General features: G+C 51.2%; 1 protein-coding gene and 1 pseudogene across 1 annotated transcript; both read right to left on the bottom strand.

Annotated features, from left to right (window-relative positions):
- Positions 1-11,640: 11,640 nt before the first annotated feature.
- On the bottom strand, positions 11,641-12,432 carry LOC138070749 (melanoma-associated antigen 8-like). The gene has a single exon (XM_068961961.1). The coding sequence runs from the start codon at positions 12,430-12,432 to the stop codon at positions 11,641-11,643; it is 792 nt and encodes a 263-aa protein (XP_068818062.1).
- A 3,691-nt stretch (positions 12,433-16,123) lies between these two features.
- LOC138070696 (melanoma-associated antigen 8-like) lies at positions 16,124-17,339 on the bottom strand (annotated as a pseudogene).
- Positions 17,340-20,386: the final 3,047 nt, after the last annotated feature.

The raw sequence follows: 20,386 nt of genomic DNA, 5'->3' as shown, positions 1-20,386 counted from the left end.
CAGACACACACACACAAACCTGGAAGTTTTTGATCACATCCCCTTCAATTCAGCAGGTGGCACTTAAATTTGAAAAGGAATGTGATCTCTATTATTGTAAAATCAACAACACTAATGTGGCAGTGAGAGGCTCTGATCTGCAGAGAGGTATAGAGCTTGCTTATAGGACATGATGTTCTTAAGGTCAAGAGAGATGGCCCGTCCACAATTCTGTGACTTAAATAGTACTAGTGAAAATGTTCATCACTCAGTCATGTCTGACTCTTTGGGACCCCATTAACTGTAGCCTGCCAGGCTCCTCTGTCCATGGAATTCTCCAGGCAAGAATAGTGGAGTGGGTTGCCATTCCCTTCTACAGAGGATCTTCCCCACCCAGGGATCAAACCCAGGTCTCCCGCATTGCAGGCAGACTCCTTGCTGTCTGATAGACAACAAGGATGAGTGAGCAGGAGGATGCAGGAGAGGGCTCCAAAAGCGTCATGAGGTCTTCCCCAGTTCCCAGACCTGAGTCAGTTGTCAGTCACAGAATCCATTCACCAAAAGGAAGGAGGGATCCTCATGAGTAAAGACTCTGAAACACCCTGGCAGATGTGTGCAGCCATCATTCCCCAAGTCTGTCCCACAAAGAGACCCACATCATTCACCTTCATGACTGAACACGGGCAAGACAAGACAGATGCAAACATTGTAAAGACATCAAGAAATGGGATGCTGTGGGAAGTGATAGTCAGGCCTTCACTCCGTCAGTGTCCACAGTGGACGGGGAGCATGTGTGCACAGGAACATATGGAGTTCTGGCCTAGATCTGACCCAGAGAGCTCCTGCCTGCCATCTGCAGATGTGTGATTAGAACAGACGTGCTTGATGATGGGCACAAGCCCTGAATGCACACAAGGCCATTAGTATAGAAGCTATCAGAGCGGAGAAGACCAAGTGCACTCCCTGCACCTTGACTGTGAGAGTAAATACAAACCAAGATTCCCTCTGGTTTGGGAGATATGCAACATTAATGACACCCTTAACACCAAAAGGATGCAGGCAGGTGGGCCCCACCATACCTCCTCAGCGGTCTGGACCCTACTCAAACCTATAGGCTCCTAAGGAGGACTGTGGACCACCACCCACTCGATAGCAACTGCTTTGCCAGGTTTGTTTTTTTTCACTGGAACACATGGCCACCTCCTCGGCATACAGCATGCAGCCATTGGTCCTCATGAGCTAGGTTCTGTCAGACCCACAAAGGGAGGCGACTGCAACAGTAATCCACCACAAAACAGAAGTGGTGTCTCTGAGGAGACCAGACCCAAGCAGGGCCATCGATTACAAGAAGGTGAGCTAAACCCCAATATGACCTGCCAATGTGTCACAAGCAGCTCTGCCTCAGTTTATTCCTGGAGACTAAAGGGCCAGGAAGTTCTTTCCTGACCACGTGCTGGGGGTGTAGAAATGCTGAGCGGAGATGAGGAGTGGGTTGGCTGAACTGAAACTGCAGGTGTAAATGGACTCCTCTGCAATACACCTCCACCACATGTGGCCATAGAGACGGGGGGCAAGCAGAAATCCGCTCCCAGTGGATGCAACTTCTGATGGTGCCTCTAGGGACCCACTATATATGGACAAAGGAAATGGCTCGAGCCAAGAATAGATATAAGCTTAAAGATGATGGAAAATGGATTGGCCAGTCAGTCAGATGCATGGTCCTTGAACCAGAGGGTAGAGTGACCCCGCTGATCACCACTTCCACTGACCCATGACCCCACCTGCCACCACTCCCAGAGATCTATGACTCCCTGTACGACCACTCCCAGTGACTCATGACCCCACCTGCCGCCACTCCCAGTGACCCACAAGGGAAGTTGTGCTTCCAGTTCTTAAGAGTAACTTCTGTAGTTCCATAGCACGGATGTCCACAGCAGCCACATCTAGCTATTTACATTTGACTTCACATTATGTTAAGGTAGAAGTGAACAACAGAATGAAAGGCAAGTTAGTCACAGAGGGTTAGCCTTTGGAGGTTGAAGACATGGGCAGGGGCGATCCCTGCCCCTGTCAGAAGTTCCAGGTGTATGATTCCCACGTATTTTTGTTGGACTCAATCACAAAGCTATATTTCAAGGCTTCTGTGCCCTGATGGTTATTTTGACAAGTCAGATCATCTTCTTGTCCCAGTGAATAAACGGAACAGAACTAGTAAGCATTTACCACTGCTATTGTGATTAGAATATTTGTGCATTGCACAGTAATGCAGAGGAGAATGAACAACCACTACATTCTGGATTTCAAATGCCAGGGTTCCTTTACTGCTCCAGTGAGGAAATGCCCCTGACCCACACATGGACAATAAGACTGTGTGATGAAGCCAGCTACTTCCCACCTTCATTTGAGCCTGGGGATGATGGGGTCTGGGGAGCAGGCTGGTGACTGCACCTGTCATCTGCTCCAGCCTTTCATCTGCTCCAACTGCCTGTTTGTGGACACTGAGGTCCTCTCTGGCTCTGTGGTGGCTGACACACCATCCTGGCAACACACTTCTGGCTAAACCTCAGAAAGGATAGTCTTCTACCACCCAGGCTCACTGATCACTTTCATCAAAGATTGGGAATTAAGGAATTATTTCAATAGTTATTCATAATCATAGCCTTTTGTGATTATTCACATCGCACAGGGTTGTTATTTGCTAGCCGTCATGACACTCACCAAAAGCGACCTCAACTGTCCATTTATCTGATTCACAAGAATCGTGACAGGGGACTATTATCTGGGGACCTTCATATACGACTTGTGAGGGAATGCCAACCCTGCAGCCACTTTTGGCTGGGAGGTTGTCTGGACAGGGACAGGAAGCGTAGAGCTCCGAGATGCAGAGAGTGAGGCCAGGTTGGAGACAGTGGGGGCAAGGGGTCCATAGTAGGGGTGACATGAGCTCTGGGCTGGACACCAGGGACAGGGTGCCCCCATCCTTGGAGGTCCACTTGGGTCGCTGCCTCCAACACACCATCAGGAGGACCGAAGGGCTCTGAGACAATGGAAGGGTGCTGCTCTGAGAGCTAAAGTGAGCAGGTGGCAGGAAGGGATTCCTGGACTTTGTTTCCTGAAGGGTGGCCCCTTGTTTGAAGTCCACCACCCCCACTCACATCAGGAGCCGTGCAGAGTGTGACATTTCATGAAAAAGGGAGAAATACACAGGACTCCAGCTCCTCCTGGTGTGCAAACAGAGTGGTTTGTTTCACGACTGTGCTGGTTAGAGAAGGAACCCGAGATTCCAGAGGCTGCTTTGGTATAAATGACCTTCACAGTCTTGTGGACCCCAGCTGCTTTCTCACCATCCCCAGAGGCTCTTAGGCCAGTTCCCCATCTCTGTGTCTCCTTTTCTCCTGGCCTGGCCCTGCCACGTAGGGAACGGAAGGGGAAAGAAGAATTGACCCCAGAAGGAGGGCAGAGGGCGAGGACTGTGTGGTCCTCACGTGGTTCTGGCTTGAAGCTCAGCTCCAAACTCCTAGGCTGCATCCTGATAGCTTATGGTGAATTATGTTGGATTCATGATCTCCGAAGAAGAAGATTTAGCTTTGGGACCAGGGGCCAGGTTTGATCACTCAAGAGCTTTTGTGTAGCGGAGTTTCATTAAAGTAAGAAAAGGGACAGAGAAAGCTTCTGACATAGACATCAGAAGGGGGACGGAGAGTGCCCCCTTTGCTGGTGTTACCAAGGGAGTTATATACTTTGTTATAATTGGTTATTACAGTTAATCAAAGGACTGTCTCAAGGTTGTAAAAATCTTACCAGACCCACTCTCACAATTTACATTTTAGGATAACAGGACTAGAACTTAAAAATAAAAAGATCCTACCAGACCCACTCCCGTAATACACATTCTAAAATAGCAGGATTAGTCAGTCAGAAGGTTTTCCGGTAGGAGAAATTGTCCTCAAGCATTGTTGCTGTATAATCCCTAGGACAGAGTTTAAGCTGAGTTGTTTGTTGTGTACTCATCAGTTTGAGGCTTAAAGGAAAAAACATTTTATGTGACTAAGACCAAGAAATGTAAAGGCGAAAAACACTTGTCCCTTCTTCCTCCTTGAGAATTCAGACCCCTATCTCCTCCTTGAGAGCCCCAGACCCCTTTCTCCTCCTCAGGGAACCTGGACTTGTCATCAACCTGCCTGGGAATTGACTCTCTCAATCCCTACCCCTTGGCTCAGGGCTCTCCACCATCCTCAGTCCCTCTGGCTGTATCACCCCCAGGACACCATCTGCAGTGCCCAGAATCCAAAATGCTCCTTCCTCTTCCACCCTGTCTACATCACAACTGTCCTGGAGGGTTTTAGGAGAACAGCAGTCCTTGGAAAAACACCCACCTTCTGACTGTGCCACTGGGAGGAACCCAGGTCCTCCCTCTTGGCCCTGAACAGATGGCGTCTGGACAGCTCTTCCATCAGTCGGTCAGTCAGGAGCCTTTCCTGCTTCTTGGGAGCTCAGGCCCATGGATGTGGCACCACCTGCCTCCAAAATACATTTCTACCCCACCCCAGGCAAAGTGCAGGGGACAGACGGGGACCTCGGGCCTGGCGGAGGGGCGGGGCGGGGGTGGGGGCGGAGCGGGACCCAGAGGAGCAGTAAGTGGTCCGTTGAGAGACATGCCCTGGACTGCTCTGACTCAGGCCACTTACAGATCTCCTCCTGAGGGCTGCTCTTGGGCCTCACACAGGTGTTCCTCCTTGGTCGACTTTCCACTATCAAGTGAGGAAGTGAGATGGCTCCTGAGGTTGCAGCCAGCATAGCCAGTGTTTCATGGGATGAGGAGGGAAGTGATTTGCGGCATGTTGGGTTCCATCTAATCTGGGATGGGGAGCCCCCACCTCACCTTGACTCCTCACACTGCCTGGACCTTGTATTCTGTGACCTCAGGACACATTCTCAGACCTAGGTCTTCACCTCTAGGTTCCTGAAGTCCTTGTGAGAAGTAACAAAGGCTCATATCCAGTGTCAAGAGGAACCAGAGATCAAATTGCTAACATTCTTCTGATCATAGAGACAGCAAGGGAATTTCAGAGGGACATCTACCTCTGTTTCATTGACTACACTAAAGCCTTTGACTGTGTGAAATGAAAGTCGCTCAGTCATGTCCGACTCTTTGCGAACCCAGGGACTACACAGTCCATGGAATTCTCCAGGCCAGAATACTGAAGTGGGTAGCCTTTCCCTTCTCCAGAGGATCTTCCCAACCCAGGGATCGAACCCAGGTCTCCAGAACTGCAGGCGGATTCTTTACCAGCTGAGCCACCAGGGAAGCCCAAGAACACTGGGGTGGGTAGCCTATCCCTTCTCTAGGGGATCTACCTAACCCAGGAATCAAACCGGGGTCTCCTGCATTGCAGGCACATTCTTTACCAGCTGAGTTACCAGGGAATCCCAACTGTATGGATCAGAACAAAGTTTGGAGAATTCTTAAGGAGATAGGAATCTCTGACCATCCTACCTGTCTCGTGAGACCTGTATGCATGTCAAGAAGCAACAAATCAGGTCAGTTCAGTTCAGTCGCTCAGTTGTGTCCAACTCTTTGCGACCCCATGAATTGCAGCACACCAGGCCCCCCTGTCCATCACCAACTCCTGGAGTTCACTCAAACTCATGTCCATCGAGTCAGTGACGCCATCCAGCCATCTCATCCTCTGTTGTCCCCTTGTCCTCCTGCCCCCAATCCCTCCCAGCATCAGAGTCTTTTCAATGAGTCAACTCTTCGCATGAGGTAGCCACAATATTGGACTTTCAGCTTTAGCATCAGTCCTTCCAATCAACACCAAGACTTATCTCCTTTAGGATGGACTGGTTGGATCTCCTTGCAGTCCAAGGGACTCTCAAGAGTCTTCTCCAACACCACAGTTCAAAAGCATCAATTCTTCAGCACTCAGCTTTCTTCACAGTACAATTCTCACATCCATACATGACCACTGGAAAAACCATAGCCTTGACTAGATGGACATTTGTTGGCAATGTAATGTCTCTGCTTTTGAATATACTGTCTAGGTTGGTCATAACTTTCCTTCCAAGGAGTAAGCGTCTTTTAATTTCATGGCTGCAATCACCATCTGCAGTGATTTTGGAGCCCAAAAAAATAAAGTCTGTCACTGTTTCCCCATCTGTTTGCCATGAAGTGATGGGACTGGATGCCATAATCTTAGTTTTCTGAATGTTGAGCTTTAAGCCAACTTTTTCACTTTCATCAAGAGGCTCTTTAGTTCTTCACTTTCTGCCATAAGGGTGGTGTCATCTGCGTATCTGAGGTTATTGATATTTCTCCCAGAAATCTTGATTTCAGCTTGTGCTTCTTCCAGCCCTGTGTTTCTCATGATGTTCTCTGCATATAAGTTAAATAAGCAGGGTGACATTATACAGCCTTGATGTAGTCCTTTTCCTATTTGGAACCAATCTGTTGCTCCATGTCCATATTAAAATGTTATGACCAGGTTTCCTTGTCAATCGCAATAGAATCAGATTTTAATCATGTCTTCTATGAATTTACTCCCATGCATTTAGAAGAATACTGCTAGTTCTTCAAGATGTATGGAAAAGACTTTCTAAGATTAAACAGATAAACAAATTTTGTTATTAACAGTAAGCTGGTACCAGACTAGAATTTAGTCTTCTCTCTGTTTAGAGAAGAAAGTCTTCTTAAAATTCAGCTTTTGATAACAGATTATAAATTTATTTGCCTTTAAGTGATTTTTATTTGTTTTAAAAATCTTTTTGTTACTTTAGTAGTGTAAATAAACATTATTTAAGATTATGGTACATGTAGACAAAGCTCATTCTGCTTCAACAAAAAATAACCCTTCAAGGTTAGACTTTTGCTATCCTGATGTCCTTAAAACATGGTGACAGTCTCCTTTTAAATCAGGAAATTAAAAATAAATAGACAATAGCTAAAAATCAAAGATCCAGGGCTATGGGAAATCCAAGAAAGTTGCTTAGCTTTTCCCGGCTCCCTGACAGACCTCATTTTTATTTGATGGGTTAAAGACTTACCTGGCTACAGTGTTAATGCCCTCACATGAATTCTCCAAAAAAATCATGTTTCATTAAATATTAAGTTCTAGTTTTGTTAATTAAGGTCTCTGCTACTAAGACTCACTTCTGAGATAGTTCCTTGTTATGTTATATTGCTAAAAGGTTCAATTAAATTATTAAGAAGGACACTCAAGATTATTTTTAAAGCTTACCTCAGCAGCCAGTCTTTGGATAAAGGTCAGATGCTCCATGATGTACAACCAGGAGATTAGCACTTGGCTGTAATCATTTAACTGAGACAGGTGACCTGGGGTATACCGGGCTATCCCCAATGAAAGTTCTTGACTTAAATTCTTGCTTGTGACCTTACTAATAACTGCTAGCTATATTATTTTCTATGTAGCTTGTTTCAGAAGATAATTTCTTATGTTACCAAATGTGTGACAGAGCCTGTGATAAAATGCCGATATGCAGTTCCATATGAGACCATTAACTGTAATAATGTAACTTTAGATATGGGAATAAGGAACAAGAGGAAACATTTTCCTGGACCAAGAAGCTAGTAAGACAGGTATGGTCCAGAGACTTTTGCTACTTACAAGGCCTGGTCTAGTGACAACACACTGAGCAGTCTGTCAATGGAATCTTTGTTAGACCTGGGAATGAGCCTTCCCAGCACTGCAGGACACAATGACCATGAAATGTCTCCCAAACATGGTCAACTATGACTATGAAGGGGCCCTGCTGACTGGAAGTTGGCCCTTGCCAGCTGCCTCTACAAAGACTGAATCATGACCACTACAAGATGCTGACCTTCAACACCTCCTTGAAAGGAGTTCAGGGTGGAGACAAAAAATAAGGCATTCTGTGCTCTGGGAAAAACCCAGGAAAACAGGCCTTCAGATAGTCAGATATTTTCAGGTAAAGATTTTTATGAGTCCAACTTCTTGCATCTTCTCCCACCTAGAGAAACACTAATGTCACGAACCAATGTCTGGACCTGGTTCTCCTGGTTGCACCTCAGCAGCTTTCCTACTTCTATTAATCTTTGGGCAATATATCTTTAACATTCTTGTTAAGTTTGTTTCTCCAAGTAGTAGTACGACAAAAATATCCCCTGGCCAATGCTCAGACAACACTAGAACAAGCTGCCTTAGCCTGTGGACTCTCATTGCCCTCCCTAAGTGCACCCTGAGGACCTCAGGCTATTCTCCTTTTGAGATCTTATACGGGAGACCACCCCCAGTGATAAGAAAGCTCAAAGGAGACCATCAACAACTAGCTGACCTGGAGATGTCCCAACACCCCCAGGCCCTGGAAAGTCTTCCGCCATATCGCCTAAGAAACCTGAGAAAGGACACCCATTCCACTGGGCAATTGGGTTCACCCCTGTCAGCCGGGAGATGAGGTATGGGTTAAAGACTGGAAAAAGGAGCCACTTCAGCCAGTTTGGACAGGCCCTCACACGGCCATCCTGGCAACCCCTACTACTGTTAAAGTTACAGGCATCATCCCCTGGATCCACCACACCAGAGTCACGAAGGCAGTGGCTTCCTGTAATGAGGACACCTGGAAAGCAGTTCAGGACCCCAAAAAGCTCCTCAAGATCTATTTCAGAAACAACGACCCTCACCCGCGAAGGATGCTGAGCTCTGCTCTAGTCACTCCGGAAGCTGACTAAGTACATGCACAGCAGAAGCTTGAGGATTCTTCATCCTTGCTCCAGCCACACTCCGGCAGCTAGCTGGTCAACACATGGCAGAAGCTTCAGGATCTGGCTATCAAAATATCAATGGATTTTCATTGTCAACCCTGGACTCTATCCCTGATTGCTGTTATTTCTGTGCTCTTCGCCACAGGACTAGCTTCTGTCGCACCCCAGGACTAGGATTTGGGTCAGAATTTAGTTAACTGTCTGTTATCTCACTGTAATGGGAAGCTTCATTCTTACTGGAAGTCTCTTACGATCGATTCTCCCTACTAACTAAATTGCTCCACAGTATAACTGATGCCCCTTCACGATAGGCTCAGTTGCTACAGCCATGACAACCCAAAGATGGGGAGAAAACCTTTTGCAAGTCTTCAGTTATCTGTTATGTGCAGGCTGCTTTGCAGCCACTGGGTGTCCCTTGCTGTTATAGATGGTGCCGCCCCCATCAAGGCCTTTTCTTTGTTTGTGGGACAGATGCTTACTTACGTCTACCTGTCAATTAGGTGGGTATCTGCACCCTAGCTTTCCTCACTCCCCAGATGAATATTGTCCCTAACAACCAGACTCCCACCGTACCTCTGGCAGCACATGTGCCGTCAAAAAGAGTCATCCAATTTATACCCCTACTAGCTAGTCTGGGAATCATGGCTGGGATAGGTATGGGAATGGGAGGAATTGCTTCATCAACCACCTCTTATCATACACTATCCGAAGACTTCACAGACGACATTGGGAGAGTGGCCAAATCTTTAGTGGCCTTACAGGACCAACTAGACTCCCTGGCTGAGGTGGTTTTGCCAAATAAGAGAGGTCTAGACCAACTGACTGGAGAAGGCAATGGCAACCCACTCCAGTACTCTTGCCTGGAAAAATCCCATGGACGGAGGAAACTGGTAGGCTGCAGTCCATGGGGTCGCACAGAGTCAGACATGGCTGAAGCGACTTAGCAGCAGCAGCATCAGACCTACTGACAGTTGAAAAGTGTCTGCCTTTTCAGCTGCCTCTTCTTGAATGAAGAATCCTGCTTTTATATACACCAGTCAGAAATAGTCAGGAACATGGCCCAACATCAACGAGAACAAATCATAAAAAGAGAGAAAAGCTAGCTAATTCTTGGGGTAATTGGAGCAATATCTGGAGCTGGGCATCATGGCTTCTCCCTTTAACAGGTCCTCTCTTCATGCTCTTTGCAGTGCTCTTGTTTGGCCCTTGTATTCTCTATGCTATTACCCAGTTCATAAGCTCTCGGATTGAATCCACAAAGTTACAAATGGGAATAATTCAGTACACTCTCCCTAAATGATGGGGAGCTTGGAATGTCCTACCAAAAACACGGAACGATGCTTTCTACAATGAGTGATAGAAGCATCGAGTGGGGAATGAAGAGGAAAAGTTAACATTTTACACGACCTCCTTCTCCTTCTGCCTCTGTAACTCAGCTTCCCCCTTGCAAAGTCTAGATCACCTGGGTCCTGTAGTCTCAGGAAGCGGGAACTTGCAATGCTAGAAACTGGAGTTCATCTCACTCACCCCTGTCCTGCTCTTTGCCCTGCAAACCTGCTTAATCATGCCTGTGCAGGTCAGGCGTCCCCCTCCTCATCTTGACCACTGTTCCCAAGCGTGAGAAACCCTTAGTTTAAACCACCCTATTAACAGCTAGTGTTGCCCACTACAGTCTGTCTATGAAAACTCTGCAATCCCTTTGATCGGGGCTCAGAGCTTGGAGTGTTGACTCCTCTGTGCCTGCCGGCATAATAAACCTGAGTTATCCAAATCTCCTAGTGTCGTGCTTGGATTCTCGAGTACCAGTTTCTGCAACATGGTAACTGAAATGTCTTCAGCTATAAACCCTGAGACTGAGAAGATTGTGTGCCAACCCAAATCCACTCATGTCTCATTTGGAACCTTTCAAGTGTATTTACACTCAGGCAGAAAAACCAGGAGTCTACTTGATTCTGATCAAAGTGCACTTTCTCTTTTGGACCCAGGAGATTCATCTCCAAGTGAAGAAGAACTTCTATTGTGTATGTCCTATTTCAAATTTTCTTCTCACCCATAAGACATTGTCGAGAGGTCTGGTACTGCCACCACCCAGCCTCATCTCGATCACCTCCCACAGAAGGAACCCAGCTTCCCAAAGCCCAAACTGCCCTGGCTCAGGCACTGACACTCGAGGGCTTCTCCTGGAGCCCCACTGCCCCGCCCCGTGTTGCCTTGTCCTGGGACTAGGGGATGTCGCTCCACCTTCCTCATGTGGCTGCAGCTCTTAGATGATCACTCCCAGTGTGGGGGTGGCCTGCTCTTCCTAGTGTCCCCACTGTTAACACGGCCTGTCACAGAGCACGAGCTCCCTGAAGTCCTGTGGAATAAATGAGCCGGGAGCAGGGCCTTATTTAGTTGGATTAGTTTTCTCCTACTTTCTTAAATAATAACCTGGGAAAACCCAAATAACCTGAGATAGCTTAGCTGTATAAAATGACAGACAAAAAGTATAAGAAGCAAGATTTCACTATAATCACATTTTATTTTCTTATTCTTTCACCAAGTACCTTACTGCTAGGTAAGTTCACATTTCCAAAATACTTATAATTCCAATCTCATGTTACCATGTTCAGGGTCACAAAATAAAATTGGAAAGTTCCCAAACTCTTTTAAAAACCAGCAAAACTGTAGTCCTTAAACTGGGTAAGTACAAATACATGTGTGATCAATGTCATTCACAAAGTTAGATACTGAAGGTTATTAAGCCTTAAGCTGAAATACACATTTGAAAAATTCCTAAAGAAAACAGAGATCGCAGAGAACACGAACCTAAAAATGCTACACACCGGGTTTCCCAAGTGGCCCAGGCCATCACTCCTGAGAAGGCTGACTGCTCCCTTTTCAATCACAGAGGGAAGGATCAGCCTGGCTGCTGCTCTGGCTCAGGACCCCTCTTTCTCCTCCCTCACAGCCTCTGCAGAAGGGAATGGGAAGGACCTAAAAGCCCTTCGGTGGACCCTGAGCAGATACTTTGTGAATTTCTCCTTGCTGGTCTCCGCAAAGGCCCGGGGACCCCACAGGAACTCGAAGCGAGCAGGGTCGCTGTCAGGCACCTGCCGGTACTCCAGGTACCCCTCTCGCACCCACACTTGGGTCAGCAGCTCCCTGGGCTCCCCAAAGATAGAGTGCTCCTTCCAAACATACACTCCCATCTTGTTGAGTGCTCTCCAGATCTCCTCCTCAGGGCCGCGATCCCCATTCTGGAGGATCAGGCTGAGGACCACCACCAGGAGGCCGGCCTTGGGCAGGCCCTGCTCACCGCTCTGTATCACATCACAGGTGAGGCCCAGGCAGGGAACCATGATGTAGATGGGCGCAGTTTCTACCTGCCTCACATCTATACCAAAGACCAGCAGAACGCATTCAACCGCTTGGCGGAAGACCTCCGGGAAGTGCTCCTGGTTACCTCCGAGGACCGTATGCAGCAATTCGGCATCAGAGGTTGGCTCCTTGGCTCGATACTTGCAGAGCAGTAACTTCACCATGTTAGCCACCATTTTATTCAGAGCTTCCTGGGGCAAGGCCTCCTCAGCGGCGCACAAAGAGACTGGGCGGGAAGAGGCTGAGGGGGTTGCTGCCTCCCCTCCCTCAGCCCCCAAGAGCTGTGCTTCCTCCGGGCCCTGGGCCTCGCCTGGGTCCTGAAGGTCTTTCTTGGGCTTCCTTAGCTCACTCATCTTGACCTCGAGCACGATACCTGGAATCAAACCACAGACAAGAGTGAGGCAGGGGACACTGTGGACCATGGGCCTCAGCTAAGAAATACACCCTGGGTGGTCGACACAGGCCACTTATAGGCCTCCTCTTGAGGGGCGCTCTCGGCCTCACAGCGGCCGTCCTTCTGGGCGGTCTGACCCCCAGCTACCGGAAGGAGGAAGGGCAGTGGCTCTCCTGGGTGCAGCCAACACAGCCAGAGGTTTTGGGGCTGACGTGGTGGGGGGATTAGGGATTTGTGGGGTCCCCTCTGTTCTGGGATGGGGAGCCCCTGGTGCTCATTCATCCACCTTCCTCACCTTGACTCCTGGTACTGCCTGGACCTCCTCTTTTCTCTGATCTCTGGACACAGGCCTCAGACCTCTGCTCCTGGTTCCTGGAGCCCCTGTGAGAAAAATGGAGGGGGGCCCTCGGGGGTAGATTGTGGCACACCCCTGGACTCTGAGCCCCGCCCCCCAGTTGTGGGGGAAATGGTCCCCTTATAGCTCCCTTGTAGTGCCCACCTTTCCCCTGCCACAGCCTGGACCCTGCCCTTTGGGGGCCTGCAGAGTAACTCAAAACAAGACCCGAGTCCGAAAGGAAAGCGCTAAGGGGCCCCACATGTGGTTGCACCTGCCCAGGGCCTCCCGCGGGTCGTAGGCTGGGGAGATGCTCGGTCCCCACTTCACGTCCAGCCTGGACTCCCAGCACTGACCACAAGGGTGGGTATGGCTCTTTCCGGGAAGTCCACCCTCCGCGGATCTGAAGCCTCCACCCTCCGCCTGAGCACCTCACCTCCCCAGGCCCCTAAGCCAGAGGTCGACAAACTGCTCATCCTGCTCAACCCGCTCCGGGACCTCTAAGACCCCCATCAAGGGCAACGATCCCTCCCTGTGTTGGGGTCTAACTGCCTCAGTCCTTCCCCGCCTGCAGCCTGGATTCCAGGCAGGCCCTGGAATTGGCCCGTCCTCCATTTTGAGGCCCCGCCGCTCTCACCCGGTCCCCCGCCTCTCTGAGACCCGATGTCAGGAAATGCGGCATGAGGTCGTCCTGCCTGGGGACTACCAGGGTCCCCTCTGTTCTGGGGTCCCGCTCCCCTCACTCCTCCCTCAGCGTCCTCACCTTGACTCCCGGTAGGACCGGAGCCCTGTCCTCCCCCACTCTGAGGCCTGGCTCCGCACACCAGCGCCCCGGTCTCTCTTGAGACCCGGATGTCAGAAAGTCAGGACAGGTGTAGTGTGCTCTTCTCACCCCAGGGTCTCCCAGGGCGGGTGGCAGGGATCTGTGGGGCTCCATCAGTACTCTTTGGGGGTCCCCTTATCGTTCGTCAAGGCCTTACCTTGTCTCCGAGTACAAGTTCAGATTCTCTCCTCTCCCGCGCTGAGGCCCCGCCCCTTATACCACGTGCCGTCTCTCTGAGACCCGGATGTCAGGAAGTCAGACCATGCCTGTTGTTCTTATCCTGCCTCACGGTCTCCAAGGACCGACAACAGAGAGCTTTCTTTGAGGTCAAGGGTCCCCTAGTCCCCCCTCAGCGACCTCAACTGCTTACCCCACAGGACCTGGAATTCTCTCTGCCCACCTGAGGCCCTGCCGCCTATGCCGGGTCCCCAGTCTCTCCGAGACCCGGATGTCAGGAAATGCGGCATGTGCTCATCCCACCCTATGTGCTCCCTGAGCCCACTCTGTGATGGGGTCCAGGTTCCCCTCAGTCTTTCCTCAGGGTCCTCACCCGGACTTCTTCAGAACCTAAGATCCTCCCCTTCTCCTTCTAAGGCCCGCCCCTTTCAAGCGGGGCCCCAACCTGCCAGAGACAGGGATGCCAAAGCTAGGACACACTGCCAAGTGCTCATGCTGCCACCAGGGATGCTTAGGGCTGACAGCAGGGGTGGGATCTAAGGGGTCTTTGTGTCCTCCTCAGGGTCCTCATCTTGAGCTCTGGAAGGTACAGGATGTCCCTAAGTTTACCCAAGGCTGGACCCTTACACCAAAGCCCTCATTGCCCTGAGACCACAGCTTCCAGAGCTGCTGGTCTCCTGGGCCAGTGGAACGGCCTCTACGAAGAACGTGTGAGGTGCACACTGGGATATGAGAGCCCGCGGTGCTGGGGTTTCACCTTCCAGGGACTGGACAAACTCCACATCTGTCGTCATTAGCTCCCCCACTGAGTAAGATATATGGCCCTGGAACCAGAGGAAACAGTGACCCCACCTACCACCACTCCCAGTGACCCACAAGGGAAGTTGTGCTTCTGGTCCCCCGTGTAGGTTCTGCAGTTCCTCAGTGGGGCTATCTAGCCGTTACCCACTTCTAACTATTTACATTTGACTTCACATTATATTAAGGCAGATGGTCAGGCTCTGGGACACACTAAGCACATTTGAGTTCACACTACCCAGCCTCATGTGGCTACTGGTTACTCTATTAATGGTGGTGACAGGACATGCTCTTCCCAAAGGAAGATGGTTCCCCCAGGAGATAGCATAACAGTCCTAGTGACCTATGAGCCATGGTTCCCACCTGGCACTTTGCGCTCCTCTCCGTAGAGGTTCAGGCACCAGTTCCCCATCCACATGTCTCCTCTTCTCCTGACCCAGCCCTGCCATGTGATGAAGGGAAAGGGAGAGACGGATGGACCCCAGAAGGAGGGCAGAGCGTGAGGACTGTGTGGTCTTCATGTGGTTCTGCCTTGAAGCTCAGCTCCAGACTCCTAGGCTGCATCCCTGCCCCTTGCTCCCAGGGCTCTCCACCCTCCTCAGTCCCTCTGGCTGTACCACTCCCAGGATACCATCTGCAGTGCCCAGAATCCAAAATGCTCCTTCCTCTTCCACCCTGTCTACATCATAACTATTCCTGGAGGGCTCTAGGAAGAGAGTAGTTCTCCTAAGAACACCCACCTTCTGACTGTGCCACTGGGAGGAGCCCAGGTCCTCACCCTTGGCCCTGAATGGATGGCACCTGGACAGAGCTTCCATCAGTCACTCATGCAGGAGCCCTTCCTGCTTCTTGGGAGCTCAGCCCCATGGATGTGGCACCACTTGCATCCGGAACATCTTTCCACCCCATCCCAGATACCAGCACACATGGGATGTGGTGGTGCCCTGCTTCTCCCAGTGTCCTCACTGCTAACACAGGGCCTTCCACAGAGCAGAGGATCCATGAAGTTCTGTGGAATAAATGAACCAGTGAGAAGGGGGCTATTAATCTCATCTATTTTCTTCTACTTTCTTAAATAATAACCTGGCAAAATCTGAGTAAACAGATATGGATTAGCTCTAGAGAAGGACAGACAAAAACTATAAGGATCAAGAATTCACTACAATCATTTTTTATTTTCCACTTCTTCCGCCAACTATATACTGCTAGTAAGTTCACATATCCAAAATAGTTGTAATTCCAATTCCATGTTATCTTGCTCAGGGTCACAAAATAAAATGGGAGAGTTCCCAATCTCTTTTACAAAACAGCAAAACTCTGGTCCTTTAACTGGCTAAGTACAAATACATGTGTGATCAATGTCATTCACGAAGTTAGATACTGAAGTCTATTAAGGCTTAAGCTGAGAAAACACATTGGAAAAATTCATTTAAAAAAGAGATTTATTTCCACATCATCGCAGAGAAAAGGAACACAAAGCTGTTATACACCGGGTTCCCCAGTGGCCCATGCCATCACTACTGAGAAAGCTGACTGCTCCCTCTTCAGTCACAGAGGGAAGGATCAGTTTGGCAGCTTCTCTGGGTCAGGACTCCTCTTCTCCTCCCTCACAGTCTCTGCAGACAGGGGTGGGAAGGCTCTGGAAAACCTTTGGCTGACTCTGAGCAGATACTCCGTGACTTCCTACTTGTTGGTCTCTGCATAGGCCCAGGGACCCCACAGGAACTCGTATCGATGAGAGTCGTTGTCAGGCATCTGCTGGTACTCCAGGTACCCCTCCTGTACCCACACATGGGTCAGCAGTGGCCTGTGCTCCCCAAAGACGCATTGCTCACTCCTAACACACACTCAATCTGCTGAGTGTTCCCCAGACTTCCTCCACAGGGGCACGGTCTCCATTCTGCATGATCAGGCTGAGGACGAGCACCAGGAGACCAGCCTTGGGCAAGCCCTGCCCACTGCTCAGCATTGCATCGCAGGTGAATCCCAGCGTGGAGACCATGATGTAGATGTGCTCCATGGGGTCCACCTCCTTCACCTCAATGCCACAGACCAGCTCCTTGGCCTGATACTTGAAGAGCAAGAAACTTCATTAGGTTAACCAGCATCTCATTCAGAGCTTCCTGGGACAAGGCCACTGCAAGGGAGACTGGCGGGGAGGAGACCAGGGCGGATGCAGCCTCCCCTGCCTCAGCCCCCAAGAGTTGCTCCTCCTCTGGGTCCTGGGCCTCGCCTGGGTCCTGAAGGTCTTCCTCGGGCTTGCTCAGCTCACTCATCTCGATCCCAAGTGCAATGCCTAGGATCGAAGCACAGACAGGAATAAGGCAGGGGGACAGATGGGGACCATGGGCCTGGGGGAGGGAGAGGATGAGAGCGGCCTCTGATGAGAACCACGTCCTGGGCAGTCTGACACAGACCATGTACAGGTCTCCTCTTCATGGGTGCTGTCAGTCCCCTGGCTACCTGAAGGAGGAAGTGAGGTGGCTCCTCAGAGTGCAGTCAGCACAGACTGAGATTTCCAGGGCTGACAAGGTGTGGAGATTAGGCCCTTGTGGGCTCCCCTATGTTCTGGGATGGGGAGCCCCTGGTGCACACTCAGTGTACCCGCCTCACCTTGACTCCTGGCACTGCCTGGACCTCTTCTGTTCTCTGACCTCTGGACATGGTCCTCAGACCTCTGCCTTCACCTCCTGGTTCCTGGATCCCCTGTGAGAGAAATAGAGGGTATACCACAGTGGTGTCGTATAGCACAGCCCTGAGCCTTCCGTGACAGTACAAGGGGTGGACTCTTTGAGGTCCCCCAGTTGTGTGGTGGGTGGTCCCCTCAGGGCTCACTTGTAGTGCTCACCTTTCTCCTGGCACGACCTGGTCCCACCTCTCTGGGGGCCTGCATGGAAACTCAGAACAAGACCAGAGTCTGAACAGAAAGCACTAAGAGTCCCCACATGTGGCCGCACTGCCCAGGGCCTCCTGAGGGTCCTCAACTCCTCCTCACATCCTGCCTGGCAGGGGTCTGCTCGTCCTCCATCGGTGTCCGGCAAGTCCACCCTCTTTGGACCTGAAGCCTCAGCCCACCGCCTGATCGCCTCAGGTTTTGAGGTCCCTAAGCCAGAGGTCAAGAAACTGCTCACCCTCTTCACCCCACTCTGCGGCCTCCAAGACCATCAGAGGCAAGGATCCCTCCCCATGTTGGGTCTAACTGCCTCATTCCTTCCTCTCATGGAGCCTGGACCTCAGGCAGGACCCGGGCTTATCCCGTCCTCCATTTTGAGGCCCTGCCGCTCCCAGTCTCTCAGAGACCCGCACGTGAAGAGGGCAGAGAGCCCTAGTGTGCACTTCTCACCCCAAGGGCCCCCATGGCCGACTTCAGGGGCGGGGACTGTGGGGTCTCTCAATCCCCCCTCGGGTCCCCTCAGCTCTCCTTAGGCACCTCACCTTGCCCCCGGGCAGGACCTGGATTCTCGCCAGGAGCCCGAGAGGCAAGCGGAAGTAGGGGGCTCATTCCCACAACCCTGCCAGGTCTGAGAGCAGTGATGACCTGGATTGTCCTGGAGCCCCAGAGCCCCCCTCAGGGTTCTAGCACAGCTGGGTTCCTTCACTCTGCTGACCTGAACCCGGGCACCTGACCCAGGCCCTCACTTCACTCCCATCGGGATCAGTGACATTACATCTGGACGCCACGCCCCAGGGTCCCCCAGGGCTGTCAGGAGGGCCGCACATGCATCCCCTGGGGACCCTCAGCCTCCTCTGGTCCTCACCTCGAGTCTTAGCAGAACATGGGCACCTCCCTCTGCCCACCTGAGACTGCGTCCCAAAGACAAACCCCTGAATCCCCAAGTTCACTAAGGAAGTGAGCGGGGTGGTATCTCAGCCTGACAGCCCGGACCAGGGCCCCCAGGATTCCCAGTAGGTGTGGAGTTGTATTCTATGAGACCCTCTGTTCCAGGGTGACTGGACCCCCTCGTCCTCTCTCAGGAGGGGGCCTCCTTAAGCCTTGAGAGAAGGCTGCAGTCCTAGCTCAGATGCTAGATGGGGGCCTGCTGCACCCATGACCTTGGGGGAGCACAGGGAACCATTCACCTTCCCATGGGGGCCCCTCAGCATCACCAGACTTTGGAGATTTTTGTTTAAATGATGTTGTTTTAGCTGAAGACGGTGAGGAGTGGCAGGTGAGTTAGCAAGAACTCAGCAGCCTGGAGATGGCCTTTGGCCACTCACAATGGCTTCACTCTCCTCTCTGCTGTATCACCAGAGTTGTCTCCTTGGTGGCTCTCTCCCCACTGGTCTGCACTGATGCCCCCACCATGGGCCCTTCTTGTGCAGAGTGGCCAGAGGGGCTCTCAGGGGCCAAGAACTTGTGACTCGTGGGTTCTAAGTCCCCACTGGCCTGACTTTTTCCCCAGAAAGGAGAGACATTTGGGAGGAGGGTGGGTGGCTGGCCTGCCCTGCTCCTGGGGCCCCTGAGGGCCAAGGACTCTGCCTCAGTGCAGTCCAGCCCAGCCCCCATGATGGCCTGGCTGCCCCAGCCCCCTCAGAGGCCAGAGGTGCTGCCTGAGGAAGGCTTGGGTGTCCCCAGATTTCCTGAGGGCGGGGATGTGCAGAGCTCATCATCTGGTGGGGTTTTCATGGGGCCTCGGGGAGCCCCCTTGCCTAGACCTCAGACCTTGGAGATGGGGACCTTCTCTCTCTTTCCAGAGGCTCAGAGGATGGTTGAGAACCTTGCTGCCCAGTCATAGGCCTTGCTTGTGGGGTCAGGCGTGGACAAGACCCAGGCTATGCTGTCTCATCAGCCTCCCCTGCTGGTTTGTAGCTCGATTCATCCCAAGGGCTTTCCTCATGACAGTTGCCACAGAGTCCCAGGCAGTTCCTCCTGCAGAGAGCTAGCACTCGAGAGCACGGACAGCTTTGCTCACCGCAGGCTAAGCCTTATTTCTGTCATCCAGAAATCAGCCTTTTTCATCCTCCCCACCTCATCCCTGTTTGGCCATGGCGCCTCCCTTTGTGAAGGGACAGAGCAAGGGAGCCCAGGGGCCACTGAGGACCCAACATGAGCACTTGGCTGAGGGAGGCTCGGGCAGGGCTGGGGGAAGTGAGTTGCCCATGGATCACTGGCTCCCCAGGGTCTGCCCAGTTGGGCCTCCAGGGTCACTCTTACCTAGTCGGAGCACTTGTGAGGCAGGGCCCCTCTCTGAGACACCCTGTCTGGTTGAATTGCATTTCCACTCTCCTAGACACTGTCGCCTGTGTGGCCCCAGGGACAGAACTAATTCTGTGCCTCTTGAGCCACCTGGCCTCTCCTCTGGTGACCTGGGCATGCCTGGGGCTCGAGACAGTTTCACTGTCCAGGACCAGCCCATCAAGTTCATGCTCCCTCCCTACACTCCTGCATGACCTTAGGCTGCCGCCTCTGCCTGGCTCAGGAGGACGCGTGCTTAGCCACTTCACTCCACAGACATCAGTCAAAATCTACCAAGGACTGAGCAGTGGGAGTGAAATACCACATGGGTCTCTTAATGTCAGGCAGCCTTGATTTTGTAAATAAAATGTGCCTTTTATGACAAGCAGATGACTTGAGATTACAATCTGCCCATCTCTGTTTTCTCTGTAGGTTTACAGGTAAGCAGGTGCCACACACGCTGAGGTTTCTGGGATCGTGGTATTTAAATAGCAGCATCTGCATGTGATTCCAGGTCAGGAGGCATACAGGAGTCAAGACAAAAAAAGAACGAAACCTTCTGAAAAGGTAAGGTATTCCCGAGGCAGTGCACCTTCATAAGGGGC

The sequence above is a fragment of the Capricornis sumatraensis genome, chromosome X (genome assembly GCF_032405125.1).
Source record: "Capricornis sumatraensis isolate serow.1 chromosome X, serow.2, whole genome shotgun sequence".
In the NCBI taxonomy this organism is placed as follows: Eukaryota; Metazoa; Chordata; class Mammalia; order Artiodactyla; family Bovidae; genus Capricornis; species Capricornis sumatraensis.
The sequence above is the reverse complement of the archived record's forward strand: the minus strand, read 5'-3'. Positions and strand labels throughout refer to the sequence as shown.